This window comes from Crassostrea angulata, chromosome 7, assembly GCF_025612915.1.
Source record: "Crassostrea angulata isolate pt1a10 chromosome 7, ASM2561291v2, whole genome shotgun sequence".
In the NCBI taxonomy this organism is placed as follows: Eukaryota; Metazoa; Mollusca; class Bivalvia; order Ostreida; family Ostreidae; genus Magallana; species Magallana angulata.
The window spans coordinates 41,702,756-41,717,118 of record NC_069117.1 but is presented as its reverse complement, the minus strand read 5'-3'; the positions used below and the strand labels follow the sequence as shown (position 1 = coordinate 41,717,118).

The window sequence follows — 14,363 nt, the reverse complement described above, 5'->3', positions numbered from 1 at the left end:
GAGTAAGATGCTAACCAACCAACCAACCCTCCCCCCCCCCATAAAAAACTATAATTCATTAAAATCACATTTAAAAAAAAAATGATCAATGCATATAGTAACTATGGGAAGGAAACGTGAAAATGCCCACCAGTTCCCATTTTGATATGAGAATTGATAGAAAAACTATCGAACCGGAAGAATTCAGCTAAAACATTGGAATTTACTTTTACCTTCTTGCAGTGTATTTACAAAATTGTTATTGCATATATACGAGTATGTATTTGTAGATTTCTTGAACGATGTGTCTGTTCCCAGGACATATTATACAGTTGTATTAACGTATTCTAGAAGTAACTGCGGAAAAAAAATCCCTATAACCTTTCATGAACCAATGAAAGTTAACCTCGACCCACCATGGAAATCTATTCTTTATTCTTCCAGAACGAAATTACTATTTTATGTTCATTTATTTAAGTATTTACCGGATTTCTAAAGTGGTCTTTTTAAAGAAACTTTTCCATTCTCGTTTCCTGCTCCTCTCTTAATATCCTTCACGCATTGCCAAGTGGTTATATTGTAATTTGTCTATTTTTTTTTTAAATAACATTTTTTAAAGTGTCGGTTGTTTAATTAACACTGTTGTCTGGACTATCAAAATGTTTTATTTGATCTTAGATCTAATTTTATTCTTTTTAATCTAGTCTACATAATGCACCTTCCGTATCATATCATCGATATATGGTCCAGGCAACAGGCAATGAATTTTCATCGATGCGGAGTTACATATATAAGAATCACTGCACCCCACCATCATGGAATGCGCATATATAAAAATAGTTCTTTGAGGAAATGTGAGGATACATGAATAGTTATTCATTACTGAAAACACTTATGTTCAGTACTACCAGCTCTTGTTAATGCAATATTTCCCGTTTGATTGCCAACAGCCGGCATGTTCATGGCAATGATTGGATTAATTTACTGTTGGATCATTAAGCCAATTAATGCAAAGGAAATCCGCACCACACTGATCTCGCCAATATCAATTTTCGTATGACAGTCGATAGTTTCTACATGTACATATAATAGAACCATTTTACCAAGACTTTGGACTTTCGGTAGTACACAACTACATGTATCTATTTCTTATGTCAAAACAAGTGAAATACACCGATTGCGTTGTCTTCGCTCAAAAGGCCAGACAAATCTTGTTGATTTTAATGAGCTATGGCCGAGTGGCCAGCAATGAAATAGACAGGGCCACGTCACATTGCTGTTTGACACAACTACCCAAAGTCCAAGCTCCTGTTAAAATAATTCTAAGTACTGTGATTAAACGTATTATGTACGATATTTGGCGGAAGTTATTTTAAGAACAAGTTGGCTTGGATTTGAATTAGCTTATTCCTGAATGTGACTATTCTTAAACATATGCATAACATTTAGCGATATACTTGGTCTAGCGGAAGCCGCACTCCGCCAGAAGAACTAAATAGAATACACAGCCAAATGTATTGCGTTTACAGTAAAGTTGCCATAAATGGAGATAAATTACTCACTAAATGTCGGACTTCCGGAGTTAACTCAGTCGCCGACAAACACAGACAAAACATATTGGTACATGTAAAAATTTATTGTCTTAATGCATTGGTTGATATAACCATCATCATCACACAACAAAAACTTCTGTAATGAAAAAATTGACAAAGAGCTCGCCGTAAATCACAAATAATGCCTTGCTGCAAAAATTAATGTAATAACTGAACACGTCATCTTACATTAACAACATTGAGAAATATATACCATTTATCATTTTCTTGATTTGTTGAGTAAATTAGTATATTTGCCATGTAACAAATACATTAATTTTTGGCATAATGAATGTACAACATAGAATAAAATGATCGAATTTTTGAATCAGAACTCTTCAACCATCTCGTTGTCCTTCTACATTGTAAGAGCAAGTCATGTATAGCATTATGTGTAGCCCTAAAATTACTAACTGAATTGTTAACGTAAACATTGATTAAAATAGATGTTTACTGAAGTCATAATGCTCTACAGAATGATTGACATGACGAATAATGACGGTACAAGATAGTGAAGTATCATCATTTAATGCATTTATTTACTGCAGTGGATGGCAACGTCAAAGTACAACATTAATAAATTATCAACCTGTCAATTACCTATTGCATTATTAAAATGTACTCTACATGTAGTAACCAGACTATTTAATTGCCCGTGCATGTACACGTATAATGAACTGTCTTTAATTGATATATTTTGTACAATGACATATTTTTACAATTTTTATGCACAATATTTTTCAGTAATTCAATACAAATCATCACATTGAAAAAAAAACTAAAAAACAAACATTACACACATTACATTAATTTTACATTCCAAAGAATGGCGGGAACATTAACTAGTTAACAGGATAAATTAATAATATATCTGAGGACTTTAAGTCGCGTTTTGAAGAACACAGTAAAAAAAATGTTATATGGTATGAAGCACCTTTTTAACGTGCATGTTGTATTCATTACAACACCGGACATGAAATGTAGGAACATTTCTACGGCACAGGCAAGGAAGAATCTACTGAACAAGAAACCATTGAACGTAATATTATTTTATTCTAAGTTACATAGGAATCACATTTAAGTATCTGGTAGTTAAACCCTATCGTATGTGATTATATATTCCGGATAGCAATGGTTGGAGTCATACACAACAAACTCTCGGAACATCCATGTACCTTCGACGATGATGGAGTCGTAATTAACGTGTTCGGCATTGATACAGTCCGTGGTTTTGCAGGTGGAACATGGCGGGTGTTTGTAGTTTTTACTCTGCCCTGAGACAAACGGATTTCCAATCAACAACCGCACCAACAGAATCTTTAAGTCTGTGTTCTCGCGTTTGGATTTGTCGTCTGCAAAATATAAATACATGTATATGTATCGTCGGTGCAAAGATATTCCCGATCAAGAAACGGGCTTAATAAAGTACTCCATGGCAAAGGTTTTGTCGTCATGAGATTGAAAACAGATTTGAATAACTTTAATGAATATTTTTCAAATTCAAATGAACATGAATCTACTCTCTAAATATTGACAATATATGCAAAACTCAAACTTAGTATTAAAGTACTAGTAAGTATCTAAGAAACACACCAATATTTGTGATTTAGCTCAATGCCTTCGAAATTGCAAATAGTCTGAAAGTTGTAGTCAAGCTAAATGAATGAATGACTAAGTTTGTTACAGTGCAAACTTTATTAACCATTTACTGCCTATATGATCAATATTGCTAGACTAAATAATACACAGGAATACATATCCGAAAAATGTGCACAGTAATGAAAATCGAGTTGCATATTGAATCTTAATTTCATCAGATTTTTATCAGATAAAATGGTACTATATTCGTTTGTTAAAATACGATACCTGTGTATTGGTCAGCCTTCGTAGAGCTCTCGGCACAATAGATCCCCTGTCCGAACAGCAGCCTCTCTGTTGCCTTGCGTGGATCTATCCCTTTCCTGACGATGTTTTCTACATAGGACGACTTAGTACCGTGAAAAGCATAATGCTCATTGACGTCCAGATAAAGACTGGTGTTCAAAAGCTTCGGCATTTTCAAAGTAGTCAACAAGCCTCCTTTTGTTGTTATGGTATCCAACCGAGGATAACTGGTCAAACCACTCCTTAACATTTTCCGTATTATTCCGTCCCTCTCGTTGGAGTAGTGTGAGAACAGTTCTATGCTTTCGACTCTCTCGATTTTCTTGATTCTGATTCGCTGGTGAGACAAGTGTCTGGCGTCTGCTCCTTTTCCCACCATGTCTCCTGTCCACGTTTGCTCCACCAACTCGCTGATGGCTTTAAATGTCTCTTTATCCACCGGGTTCACCCGGCAATGGTTCTCTTCCGTTTGCAGGAAGTGCTGAATCTCATGTCCCCCGCGGAATTCTCGCCAGTATAGAGGGGTTGTGCTGTTGCGCAGTACCTCCTTCCAGTAGTCTTCCGTTCCTTTTCGAGATCGAGGCCCCATCCACCGCCTTCCGCTTCTCTGGGACCCGTGCGATGTCTCCGACATACTGCTCAGCAGCATGGTTCGTATTTTGTTTGCTAGAGATTGGACGTCATCTTTGTGACCCATTATCACACAGTGATCTACCAAAATTCAGAAAAAGTGAGCAAACTAAAACAACCCATGAAAAAAATTGAATGATGGAGCATAACTCCTGAAAAATCATCACATCAAAACTTCGTGCAAATATGCACATATCTAACAACAACAAAATTCTATATATTCAAATTAAAAGGGCCACAATTTCCAGAAACATAACGAAATCGAAATATCTTCGTAAAATGCACTCCTTATCCATTGCATGATTTACCGGTGATAAATGTGTTTAATTTGCAGCAATTTCTTTCGCGACATAGCCTTTCTATACTAATTCAACAAATTAAAACTACACTAGAAGATTTATCGCGAAGCTTGCGAAATTTTCTCACAAGCTGGTTTACAATATTTCAAACAGTTACCATTGTTCATTTTGAGTATCACACTCATCTGCTTTGTTGCCTCATAAATCTCGTTCTTTTCTCTGTCGGTTAACTGTCCTACTCTGCTGAGCTCAATTATTTCTTTGCCAAGAAACAATTCCTCCAGTTCTTTGGATATTCTCCTGTGAGAGTCTTTGAGAACCTCATTGCTCTCTCCATAGATCAGCAGATCTGATGCATATGCGACTTCCAACTTCACACAGCTGGGTTCAGGTTCTGTGGGTTTTGTGAGGCGTGGAACAGAACCTATGTGTAGTACAAAAACAATACTAGTACACACAGTGGGTAAGGATCTGGTCCCCAGCCAATAATCTGAATATGGATTTGGATTTTTTTTAAATGTGTATTTTTGATTTCTTTTGATCAACGTAGTCCTAAGTCTCAAATTTCAAGTGACATAGAGTAGAGTTTTTTGAGATACAAACCTACATCCAAACATTTATTGAATTTTTTTGGGTCAAAAGTTATTGCGAGTTAAAACCAAGATTTACATGTCTATCCTCAGTTTATAATCTTAAAAATATTTGAAAATAATAACATTCATCAGTTTTGATGTATAAAAATAACAACACTGTCACCATGCCAGTGGCATTTTTGTACTCGTCTAAGGTACAGGTTTCAAAAATTCAAGAATGTCATAAGATAGACCTTTGCTTCAAGAGTGTATGATCACTTTTGTTATTTTCCTTTGGGATCTTTTAGAATTTCCTACAGAAATAAGAGACAAACATTCTATACGAATTTAAATTTCTATAGAATTTTAACAAACTCCAATACGATTTCAAAATCCGATGGAAAATCTTTTAAATTCCTGTCGGAAATACTTTCATCCTATAGGAAATATAATTCCTGTGTGATTTTTAGAAAATTCTACTGGATTTTAAATATATCTTGAGAAAAATAATTTTTATAATAGCCTTAAAAGCACAGGCAACTGACGTAATTATATTTTTCGCATAATTACATTGTATATGATAAACTAGCATTCTAAGAGTACCGATAAGCATTGCATATGCCCTATCGGTACCCCCAATTTTAAGATTTGTCTTTTTAAAAGGAGGTTGGCTCCTGAAATAATAGTAATGTCAATCATCTGAAAACCACTTGGATACATGTATAAAGATGGGGACCTAAAATGTTCATTTATTTTATTTGTGACCTATGTCACATGCCATTTTTTGGAAATATAGGGCCTCAAACAGAAATGATAATTTTCCTGTTTTTGCTAAAATTTGACATAGAAATTGGTAATTTGAAGAACTCAAACAAATATTAATAGTAGAACAATTATTTAGTTACATGTATGATTTTAATACAGTATGAAGTTGAACACATGTAATGACTATAAAAGTAAAATCTAAGTCAAATTTCAAAATTCTTGCTTTAGTAATGGCTTCAAAGGCCAGTACACAATGAACACAACACCAGATGTTACAAAATTTTGGAGTAATAAAATTATAACGCAAATAAAACAAATGATAGTAACGTCATCTTTCCAAAACTTTGCATACAAATAGACATACATTAAATGTCCCATTTAAAAGTAAAGTAAGTAGGGGTCACATTTCAAAAAATTGAGATATAGCATGAAAAAAGCTATTTTTAGGCCAAAATTGTTATTCATTTTTTTCTTAACATTTATGAAATTTAAGCTAAATATGCCAAAATATATTGATAGAAATATCAAAATATTGTCTAAATATGTTTTTCAGAATATCATGAATATATCGTAATACACAAACTATCTAGAAATCTGGTCTGCGCTTAAAATTAGGAATCTAAAGTAACAGTACTCTAAAACTAGTGAGTTATGAAAATTGTTCATTTCCTTCTTGAATACCTTCCGCGACAAAATATAGTCCCTTACCTAAATCTGTAAAAATGTAATTTTTTAAAAACCATTTTATTCAATATAATTTATTTGGCATTGTAAAATATAAATATCCTACTATAATCAATATGTGATGCAGAATTTTCAGACTAATATGTACTATATACATGTCTACATGAGACAAGATCTTGAGAAACAGGACGAATCCGATAAGTACCAAAAAGCGAACATATCAAAAGTTCATCAGTTATTAGTCAGTCGTGATAAAACTCAAACTTGATCTAAAGTTTCTCATTATAAAGCTGCACACCAAGTTTCAAATCAATTCACCAAAAGAAAGAAAATCTAGCCCCTAGAGAATCACATTGTTTCAAAACAGGCTGGGAATCTTTAAAAAGCAACGCTACGAAGCAAAAATGGTAGCCATGTTAAAATTTACACAGGCGTCGTACCTTTATGTCTACTTGTTCCTAGTAGACAAGAAAACATTTCAAAATACAATACCCGTAACTAAAGTCATTTATGATATTCCTAAATGTAAATTGGAAGTATTCAATAGGTCATTTGTACAAGATGTACTAGCTCAGTGGTTATCATATTTGGTTTGTGAACCGCAGGTCATGAGTTCGAATCCGCCTTGGGGCTTTTGTTCTTATTTTCTGAGTTAATGTTTTGGGTATTTGACTATTACTTCTTTTCATCATTTTTTTTTTATTAATTTAGATAAAATACAATATTACAATATAAATAAGTAATTTTTCTGCTGATTTGAGAACTTGTTCTTGTTGCAATGTGTATTGAACTATAATCATTGAAATTCACCATGTGAAATTATGTGTAAAATTTAAGATTAATTGATATTCATTAAATTAAGTTTAAAGAGTTCTTAATAGATGTATTTTAATGATGTCTATGTAAGAGGATAAGAACACTTGTCGTGCATGTACACACATGTAGGATATATGTGTCGGTCAAATTCATATAAACGTCCGGTTATACGGCCAAAGCAGCTGAATTTATAATATCAGATTTACAGTACTAGTACTAGTATATGTCATCAAAAGCCACTAAATAAAATAAAATTATTTTCGATTTATAATTTAACAGCAATAGGTCTAACTGTTTGTCTTCTGTTTTACATCTCTTTGTACATATTATATATAATTATTAATCTTTTTTATTTACTTTCTGAATTGTTTAATGAATTTTAAATGATTTCCTAACAAAGCTTAATGAAAATAAAAATTAATGTGTTTGTTAATACAAGCTTCAATTAAGAAAAAAAACTTACGAAACATTGTGAACATTCTACGAAATCCCGCCCCCTTCGACAAAGTCTCGCGATGACGATTCAATTCCCTGTCAAACGCCTGAAATTCGTCTTTGTCGTAGATCACGAATAAGATTTTCTGTAATGTTAAAAAGAAAAATTTACATCCAATGAGTATTTTGCATCGGATTGTAATTTATAGGTTTAGAAACGGACAGAGCTGAAATCTAAACGATTCAGTTCTAACCAGTGTATCGATCGGTCGAAACATCCAGCAACCTCTTATTTTTTTTTTTTAATCACGAACTGCATGAAATAATCATGTTGATGAAAATTAAATTCCCGTATAAGAATTTATTACTTCTTCTATCTCAAGTACTGGTGTTAACAATAATTTAGTATCTTTTTTTTTCTTTATGATTAAGTATTGCGTTGGAAAATAAAACAAATCAATGTTACAAGCGCAGGACGCTTTCAAGACCGGAAATCGATGCCAGGAGGTGGCGCGGCGACCCCATGCAATGATCGCTTGTACATGTACATATATAACATATATAACGCTTAATGTAAATGCATAAGTCTTCAAATTATAATAATATATACAAGTATAATTTTTTTAACACTTAAAATGTTTTGCTACAGTCTTTGAATTATGATTGACTCCGCGTCACTCACAATAACATTTACCTTTAGAGTGTTTGTCTTCTTGGACCAGGCGATACACTCCTCCAGCATAACTCTGGCCACTAAAATATCGGGGAACTTTAGGATTTTCCCAGTTCCTACTGGTGGGAAAGCAATACTTGGCTGTCGCATGGATTCACAATGAACCAGGCATGCCCTGATTGCTTCCCGCAATTCCTTAAAATAAATGAGTACAATATCATCACTATGATATATGTACAACTAGTGGTTGTCCAGCAAAAAAGAAATTTACATAATGTACAGAGAACAAAACCTTTTCATGGAAAAAAATGTTGGATAGAAATATCAATAATCAACAAAATTCCATTAAATTTGGTTTCTATGGAGATAACAATGTATTTGTGTTTTCCTAAACAGATGTGAGGTTTTTGTTTCGATTGAGTCAAACAAAATATAATATATGCAAGTCTCTAATTTTTGGCGGGGGGGGGGGGGGGGGGGGTTTCAAATCTTCACACCTGTTCCTTGTTCCTCTCCCTCCCTCTGTCCAAATCATTGAGCACAATATTACACACAAACTGACAGGTACTGGGCAGGTGACCTGATTTTCCAGTCACGACCACTGTTTCTTCATCATCATACTTTCCTTCAAATTCCTATAAGAAGAAGAAATGGTATTTTTTCATTTGTTAGTCACTCAGAATATTGTTAATTTTTTTGTTTGTTTAATTATTTTATTTCACAGAACAAACAAAATAAGACTACCAGAGAATTACCTCTTTTATTTGTCTTGAAGCAGATGAAAACGAACGAGGAAGCTTTGCTTTTTTCCACAATGAAGACTTTGGAAGAACATTCACGAGGGTTGAAGCCTGAAATTGGAGCAAGAAAATCATCCATACATTTAGAGCGCTAGCAATCTATCAACAAAATTTGTAGGTTAAATGTCAAGGTCATGAGACTATTCTTGTAACACTAACCCGTTCCTTGACCACACTCCCTTTCTTTACAATTAACTCAGTGTGACCGACGACCAGCGGCTCGACATCCGGTTCCTGTTGTACGTCAGACTTTGAAGAACTGAAAGTAAAAGTAGAGAACTTAAGCTGAATTAGCATCAAACGACATATGCTAGCAAATACATAGCTGCAATAATGTAGCCCTCTCCCGATTTTTTTTTTGGGGGGGGAGAGGGCTACAACTCCATAGAATCTCCGTAATGGTGCAAGTGCGGGAGTGATTCACTCCCGCAACGATTTCGTCTCAAATCGTTTATAGATGACAATAACATTTGCATTTCTTACCTGAACTCTAACGTTGTAGATGTCTATGGCATAAATTAATCCAAAAATATCAAGTATAGTCCATATTTGGCATATATCGGTTATTTTTCGTGTATGTCAACAACGAAAGTTGAATTTGTCCGCCATGTTTACTTGACCGGTTTTATTTTGGGACAGCCAATGAGAATTCAGGAGCGGATCTTGAACTGAATATAGGAATTCCCCTATTTTAAACATAATTAACGCGGTAAATATGAATTTTCCATTATATACCATTTCCTTAAATGGTGTTTTAGTTATATAACGAGGTAAGATCGATTATTTACACTGACATTCACATTATCAAGCCCATCAAAACTCCAAGCGTACATCCCATAAAATCACGCGAGAACTGTCATGGCTGCTGAAAAAGACGACTGGTAAACATGCTGATGTGTTTTATCTGGTTTTGATTTATATACGGTTAATTTGTTCAACCTGAATTAAAAAATCATTTTATCTAAAAGAAGTCAAATATAAAATCGATCTTTTAAGACCGAAGTCAGCCGCATTAAAAAATTAATTTTGCACCATTACGGAGATCCTGTGGAATTGTAGCCCTCTCCAGCACGGGTCCTGGAAGTTATTGTAAATATATTGCATGTGCATGTATAAAAAAGTAAGGGTAGGACACTCTTTTTGGGGCGAAATCGGGTTTAGACTTCTTTACATCCGGTTTAATCGCAGTGAATCGAAAGGTAAATTGAAAGGTAAGTTCTGATTGGTCAATAATGAAATAAATTCTTTAATTTCTTATCGATATTTGTCAATCATCTTCATTATTCTCGCATTTCATTGTTGAAAGGCCAAACTACCCAGTATCTATATACATAACTCCTTTCAAACATCTGATACATACTCACCATAAATTGTTATCAGTTTCGCCACCTTATTGACGAGCAGATTTATTTTATTATTGACCAATCAGAACTTATCTTTCGATTCACTGCGATTAAACCGGATGTAAACCAGTCTTGCAAAATTCTTAGGCACTTGGATGTATAAAAACACCTTTTTCTTCGACGTAACAGCATTAGAGCGGAACGAATGTATACATATGTCGTAAGTAAAGTATACTTGAACGATTTATCGCGAAATTTCGTTTGAGGAACGCCCATACTTCGTCAAATCCGATTTCGCCCCAAAAAGAGTGTCCTACCCTTACTTTTTTATACATGCACATGCATCATATTTACAATAACTTCCAGGGCCCGTGCTCTCCAGTAAACATCAGATATAAAAAATCGGAGAGGGCTACATTATTGCAGCTAGCAAATACACTGATGAAATATGACATAAGATTATTAAATAGATAACAAACTTGGACAGAAAGTTACCTTGTGGACACGTCCTCTATGACCTTGACCTTTATCTCTTTACAAGGAATGACGTCAATGGTTACTCTGTGTTTCTCTTCCAAAGTTCGAAGTTCACGTTTTCCTTTTTCGGTATTTAAGCACCTTGCAATGACTTCTTGTTCACCAGCTGAGGACAAGGAGTATATCAATTTGATTTAAAGTTTAATTATCTTTTTTTTAATAAAAAAAAATGAATTCCATGTAGCAAAATTTTTTTCCTATTGGCAAACGCATTTATTTCTGAAACTTTGAACAGAGAGTGAAAATTTTACCGCTAGTAAAATTAGATTTCTCCATTCTATATCTACCGGTATTTTATATCTATAGGACTTCCATGTATAAAAACTGTGCAAAAAATGTCGATGTCATCAAAACTAATGTATGCAACTTAAAGCAACAATAAGTTAAGTTGATCTGACTTTTATTGTATTATCTTCTTTACACCGTTTTGGCAGGTTAATCATATTTTTTTAAAAGTAAGATAGTTTTCTCATCTGTTACGATGATTAAGGAAATTATCTTACAATAAAAAGATTTTTAACTCAGATGCATGTGCGTTGAAGTCACATTTTGAGCCAATAAGGAAGATTAAATTAGTGTGTACATAAACATGTATATGTTTACTTCATTTTCTGTGAAAGGATATTAAACTATTGAAATGAAAAAAAAATGTTAATAGCATAGTGAAAGTGTAACTCTTTAATTTAGAATATTTGTATCAAATTCAGATAGTAAAATTTAATTTTTTTCAATAGTTTTTCTTTGATTTTTGCTGTGGTCAATCTTACCGTTTTTGCTGACGTCACTGGCGATCAGTTTCATTTCTTTCACCTGGCCTATGACATCTTTAATACGATTACCAAGAGAGCCATACTCCAGAAACCTGATTGTTATGGTTTCCCCGCTCTGCTCCACTTCCAATGTTCCATCGTTGTCTCTTTAGTTTAGAACAGTCAATAAACAATTGTATTGTATTTTCACTTTAGATATTATAGTATATGTTATTTAAATTTGACTGGTTTCTTGCAAACTATTTTTTTGGCATTACTTCCAAAAAGATCTGGGCAATTTTAAAATTCAAGTCTTTTTTTAAGTTAACTGGAGTTGAAAAAAAACCCTGGTAATAGTCACATTTTGTGTTTTGTTTTTCGTTTAGTGTGTGTGAGTTATATATATTACACAAACATTATAATTACTCACAATGCTTCCTCTTTTAGCCTTTTGAGCTCCATTTGCAGAGAATCACTTTTCCCGAATAACCTCCCTTTAGCACCTTCTATCGTCTGCTTCAGAAAGGGTTTGTGGTCATTGACCACCTCTCTGACTTTGTTGGCGGCTACTGTCACGTGTTTATCGAGTCCCTCTACCTCCACCACCGTTTGCGAATGAACGATCTCTATAGCAACCATCAGCGAACCCTGGAGGCCATGGGTGATGTTGCTCCATGTCCTACTAGAAAATAATTCCATGTGATGGTCCGAAAACGGAATTTCCTCCTTCTTGAAAAAGGCCAAAGCTTTCTGGAGTGCTTTCTTGGCGTCTTCGTCGGAGAATGCCGCACAATGTAACTTTTGATCTATCGAAAATTCGACTTCTTCAAGATATAAATGGAATGTTCTGTCCATATATGTATCTTTTGTTCTTGTATTAAACTCTTCTATGCAGCCCTGTCGTTGAAAGATAGCATACTTACGTTCACTAATTGGTTGCCAAGAAACACAAACAGAGGTCAAACGTTCCAAGAACAAAGCACTACTTTCTAGGACGATTTTTGATGGGCCACGAAGCGTGATTGTCTTGGATTCTTCATTGCTTTTGATGACCAGTCTGGAATCCTTTAAACCATCAGAAAAACTTTTCAGCAACAGGAATTTGATCTTTGTTCTACAATTGATAACTTTTTCATCGGTGTAATGAACATCTTCTGGTTCATTTTTAATGACGATTCTATATATTGTTTCTTGTACTTTTGTTTTCTCATGTTTGTACACTATCGGCTTTTCATTGTCCCTCCTGGCGTACTGTTGTGTTTCTGCTGTTATAGTGGAGCTTTGACTTCCTGTTGTTACACTAGAACTTTGGCTATCATCATCTTCTTCATCACTGCTTATTATCACTAAGTTACCGCTAGCCATTTCTCTGAAATCAAACGGAAAGTGAAACAAAATTTGAAGAGATATCAAACGAAGCTATTTCAAATCAAGTTCATTCTTTAAAGAAATAATGCGCAATATATTTCACTGCAGTTTGAATGTACTAACCTTTATATAATCGAGTTAAATACTTCCATAGATACTGAGTTAGTAAATATTTAAATGACCACGTCGATCAGACCTATAACTATTACTGATTGTAATTCAATTTTCATTTTTATACACTATCATACTATATCACAATATACGTAATTAATTTATTGTGTTTATCCATCATATTAATATTGTTAGACTTTACCTGTAATCGGTGGATACACCCTTCTGTGTATTCCTTTATAATGTCCAACAAAACGAAAGTAGCCGCTGGTTATTTATAGCCTATCACTGTTTACAAAAGTGTTTACTACCTTTGTAGGTCGAAGTATTTCCCCACCGTTTAAATTATGTACCACTAGATGAAAACCCGCGCGAGCGCGGGAATTAAAACACTTAACAAATGAATGACGTAGTGCAATAATGTTGAATCATCTTTTTTCGTATATATTGTGTCTGAATTTTTTCTTTATACATTTAGTTTTATTAACCTATTCTTTAAGATTGAAATTAAAAAAAAAACACACTGCATAGCTGGATACTTAGAAAAGGGATGAAAAATTTAAACTGCATTAGATGATATACATGTATACATGAACATGGCCTTAATTCTTTTTGTTGCAGCTGAGTGGAAAATGATTACAATGATTTTTTTTAACCAGTGAGTGGGTATTTAGGACGTCATATGTCTAAATTTTGTTGTTAAGGTCAAATTTCACCAATATTTTTATCCCTGTCCAAAATGTGAAGTTCAGATAAAAGACTGTTTTGAAAAGAATATTGGGGAGAGTACCCCCCCCCCCCCTCCAAATTTAACTTCCCCGTTTGATAACACAATGTATTTTCTGATGTCGCCTTTTGAAGCGGGATTTTGCATTTTCCTCGAGAGCCTCTGCGATCTCTATAAAGTTTACTACCAATCTGTCGTAGTATTGAAATGTTTGAAATTTAAAAAAAAAGAAACCGCTAGTGTATGCATATTTATTTGCATTTTTTTTATAAAACCAAAATTGTTGTCATTTTCAAAATATCTCGCTCTACACTTTCCGCCAAATTGTGTAAAATAGTCAAACCGCGTTCCTGCGCACCCCGCTCTGAAAAATAAATTATCCCGATCAAAATTAAAATC

At 34.0% G+C, this 14,363-nt stretch overlaps 1 protein-coding gene across 1 annotated transcript; it reads right to left on the bottom strand.

Annotated features, from left to right (window-relative positions):
- Positions 1 to 2,190: 2,190 nt before the first annotated feature.
- LOC128156428 (uncharacterized) lies at positions 2,191 to 13,977 on the bottom strand. Its single transcript, XM_052818578.1, has 12 exons — positions 13,440 to 13,977; positions 12,189 to 13,127; positions 11,777 to 11,925; positions 10,968 to 11,115; positions 9,289 to 9,388; positions 9,085 to 9,180; positions 8,827 to 8,964; positions 8,351 to 8,524; positions 7,685 to 7,802; positions 4,542 to 4,808; positions 3,438 to 4,166; positions 2,191 to 2,923 (listed from the first exon to the last, which is right to left on the bottom strand). Exons 2-12 carry the CDS (start codon positions 13,121 to 13,123, stop codon positions 2,664 to 2,666), a joined length of 3,114 nt encoding a protein of 1,037 aa, XP_052674538.1. The 5' UTR covers positions 13,124 to 13,127; positions 13,440 to 13,977; the 3' UTR covers positions 2,191 to 2,663.
- Between the last annotated feature and the right edge of the window lie 386 nt (positions 13,978 to 14,363).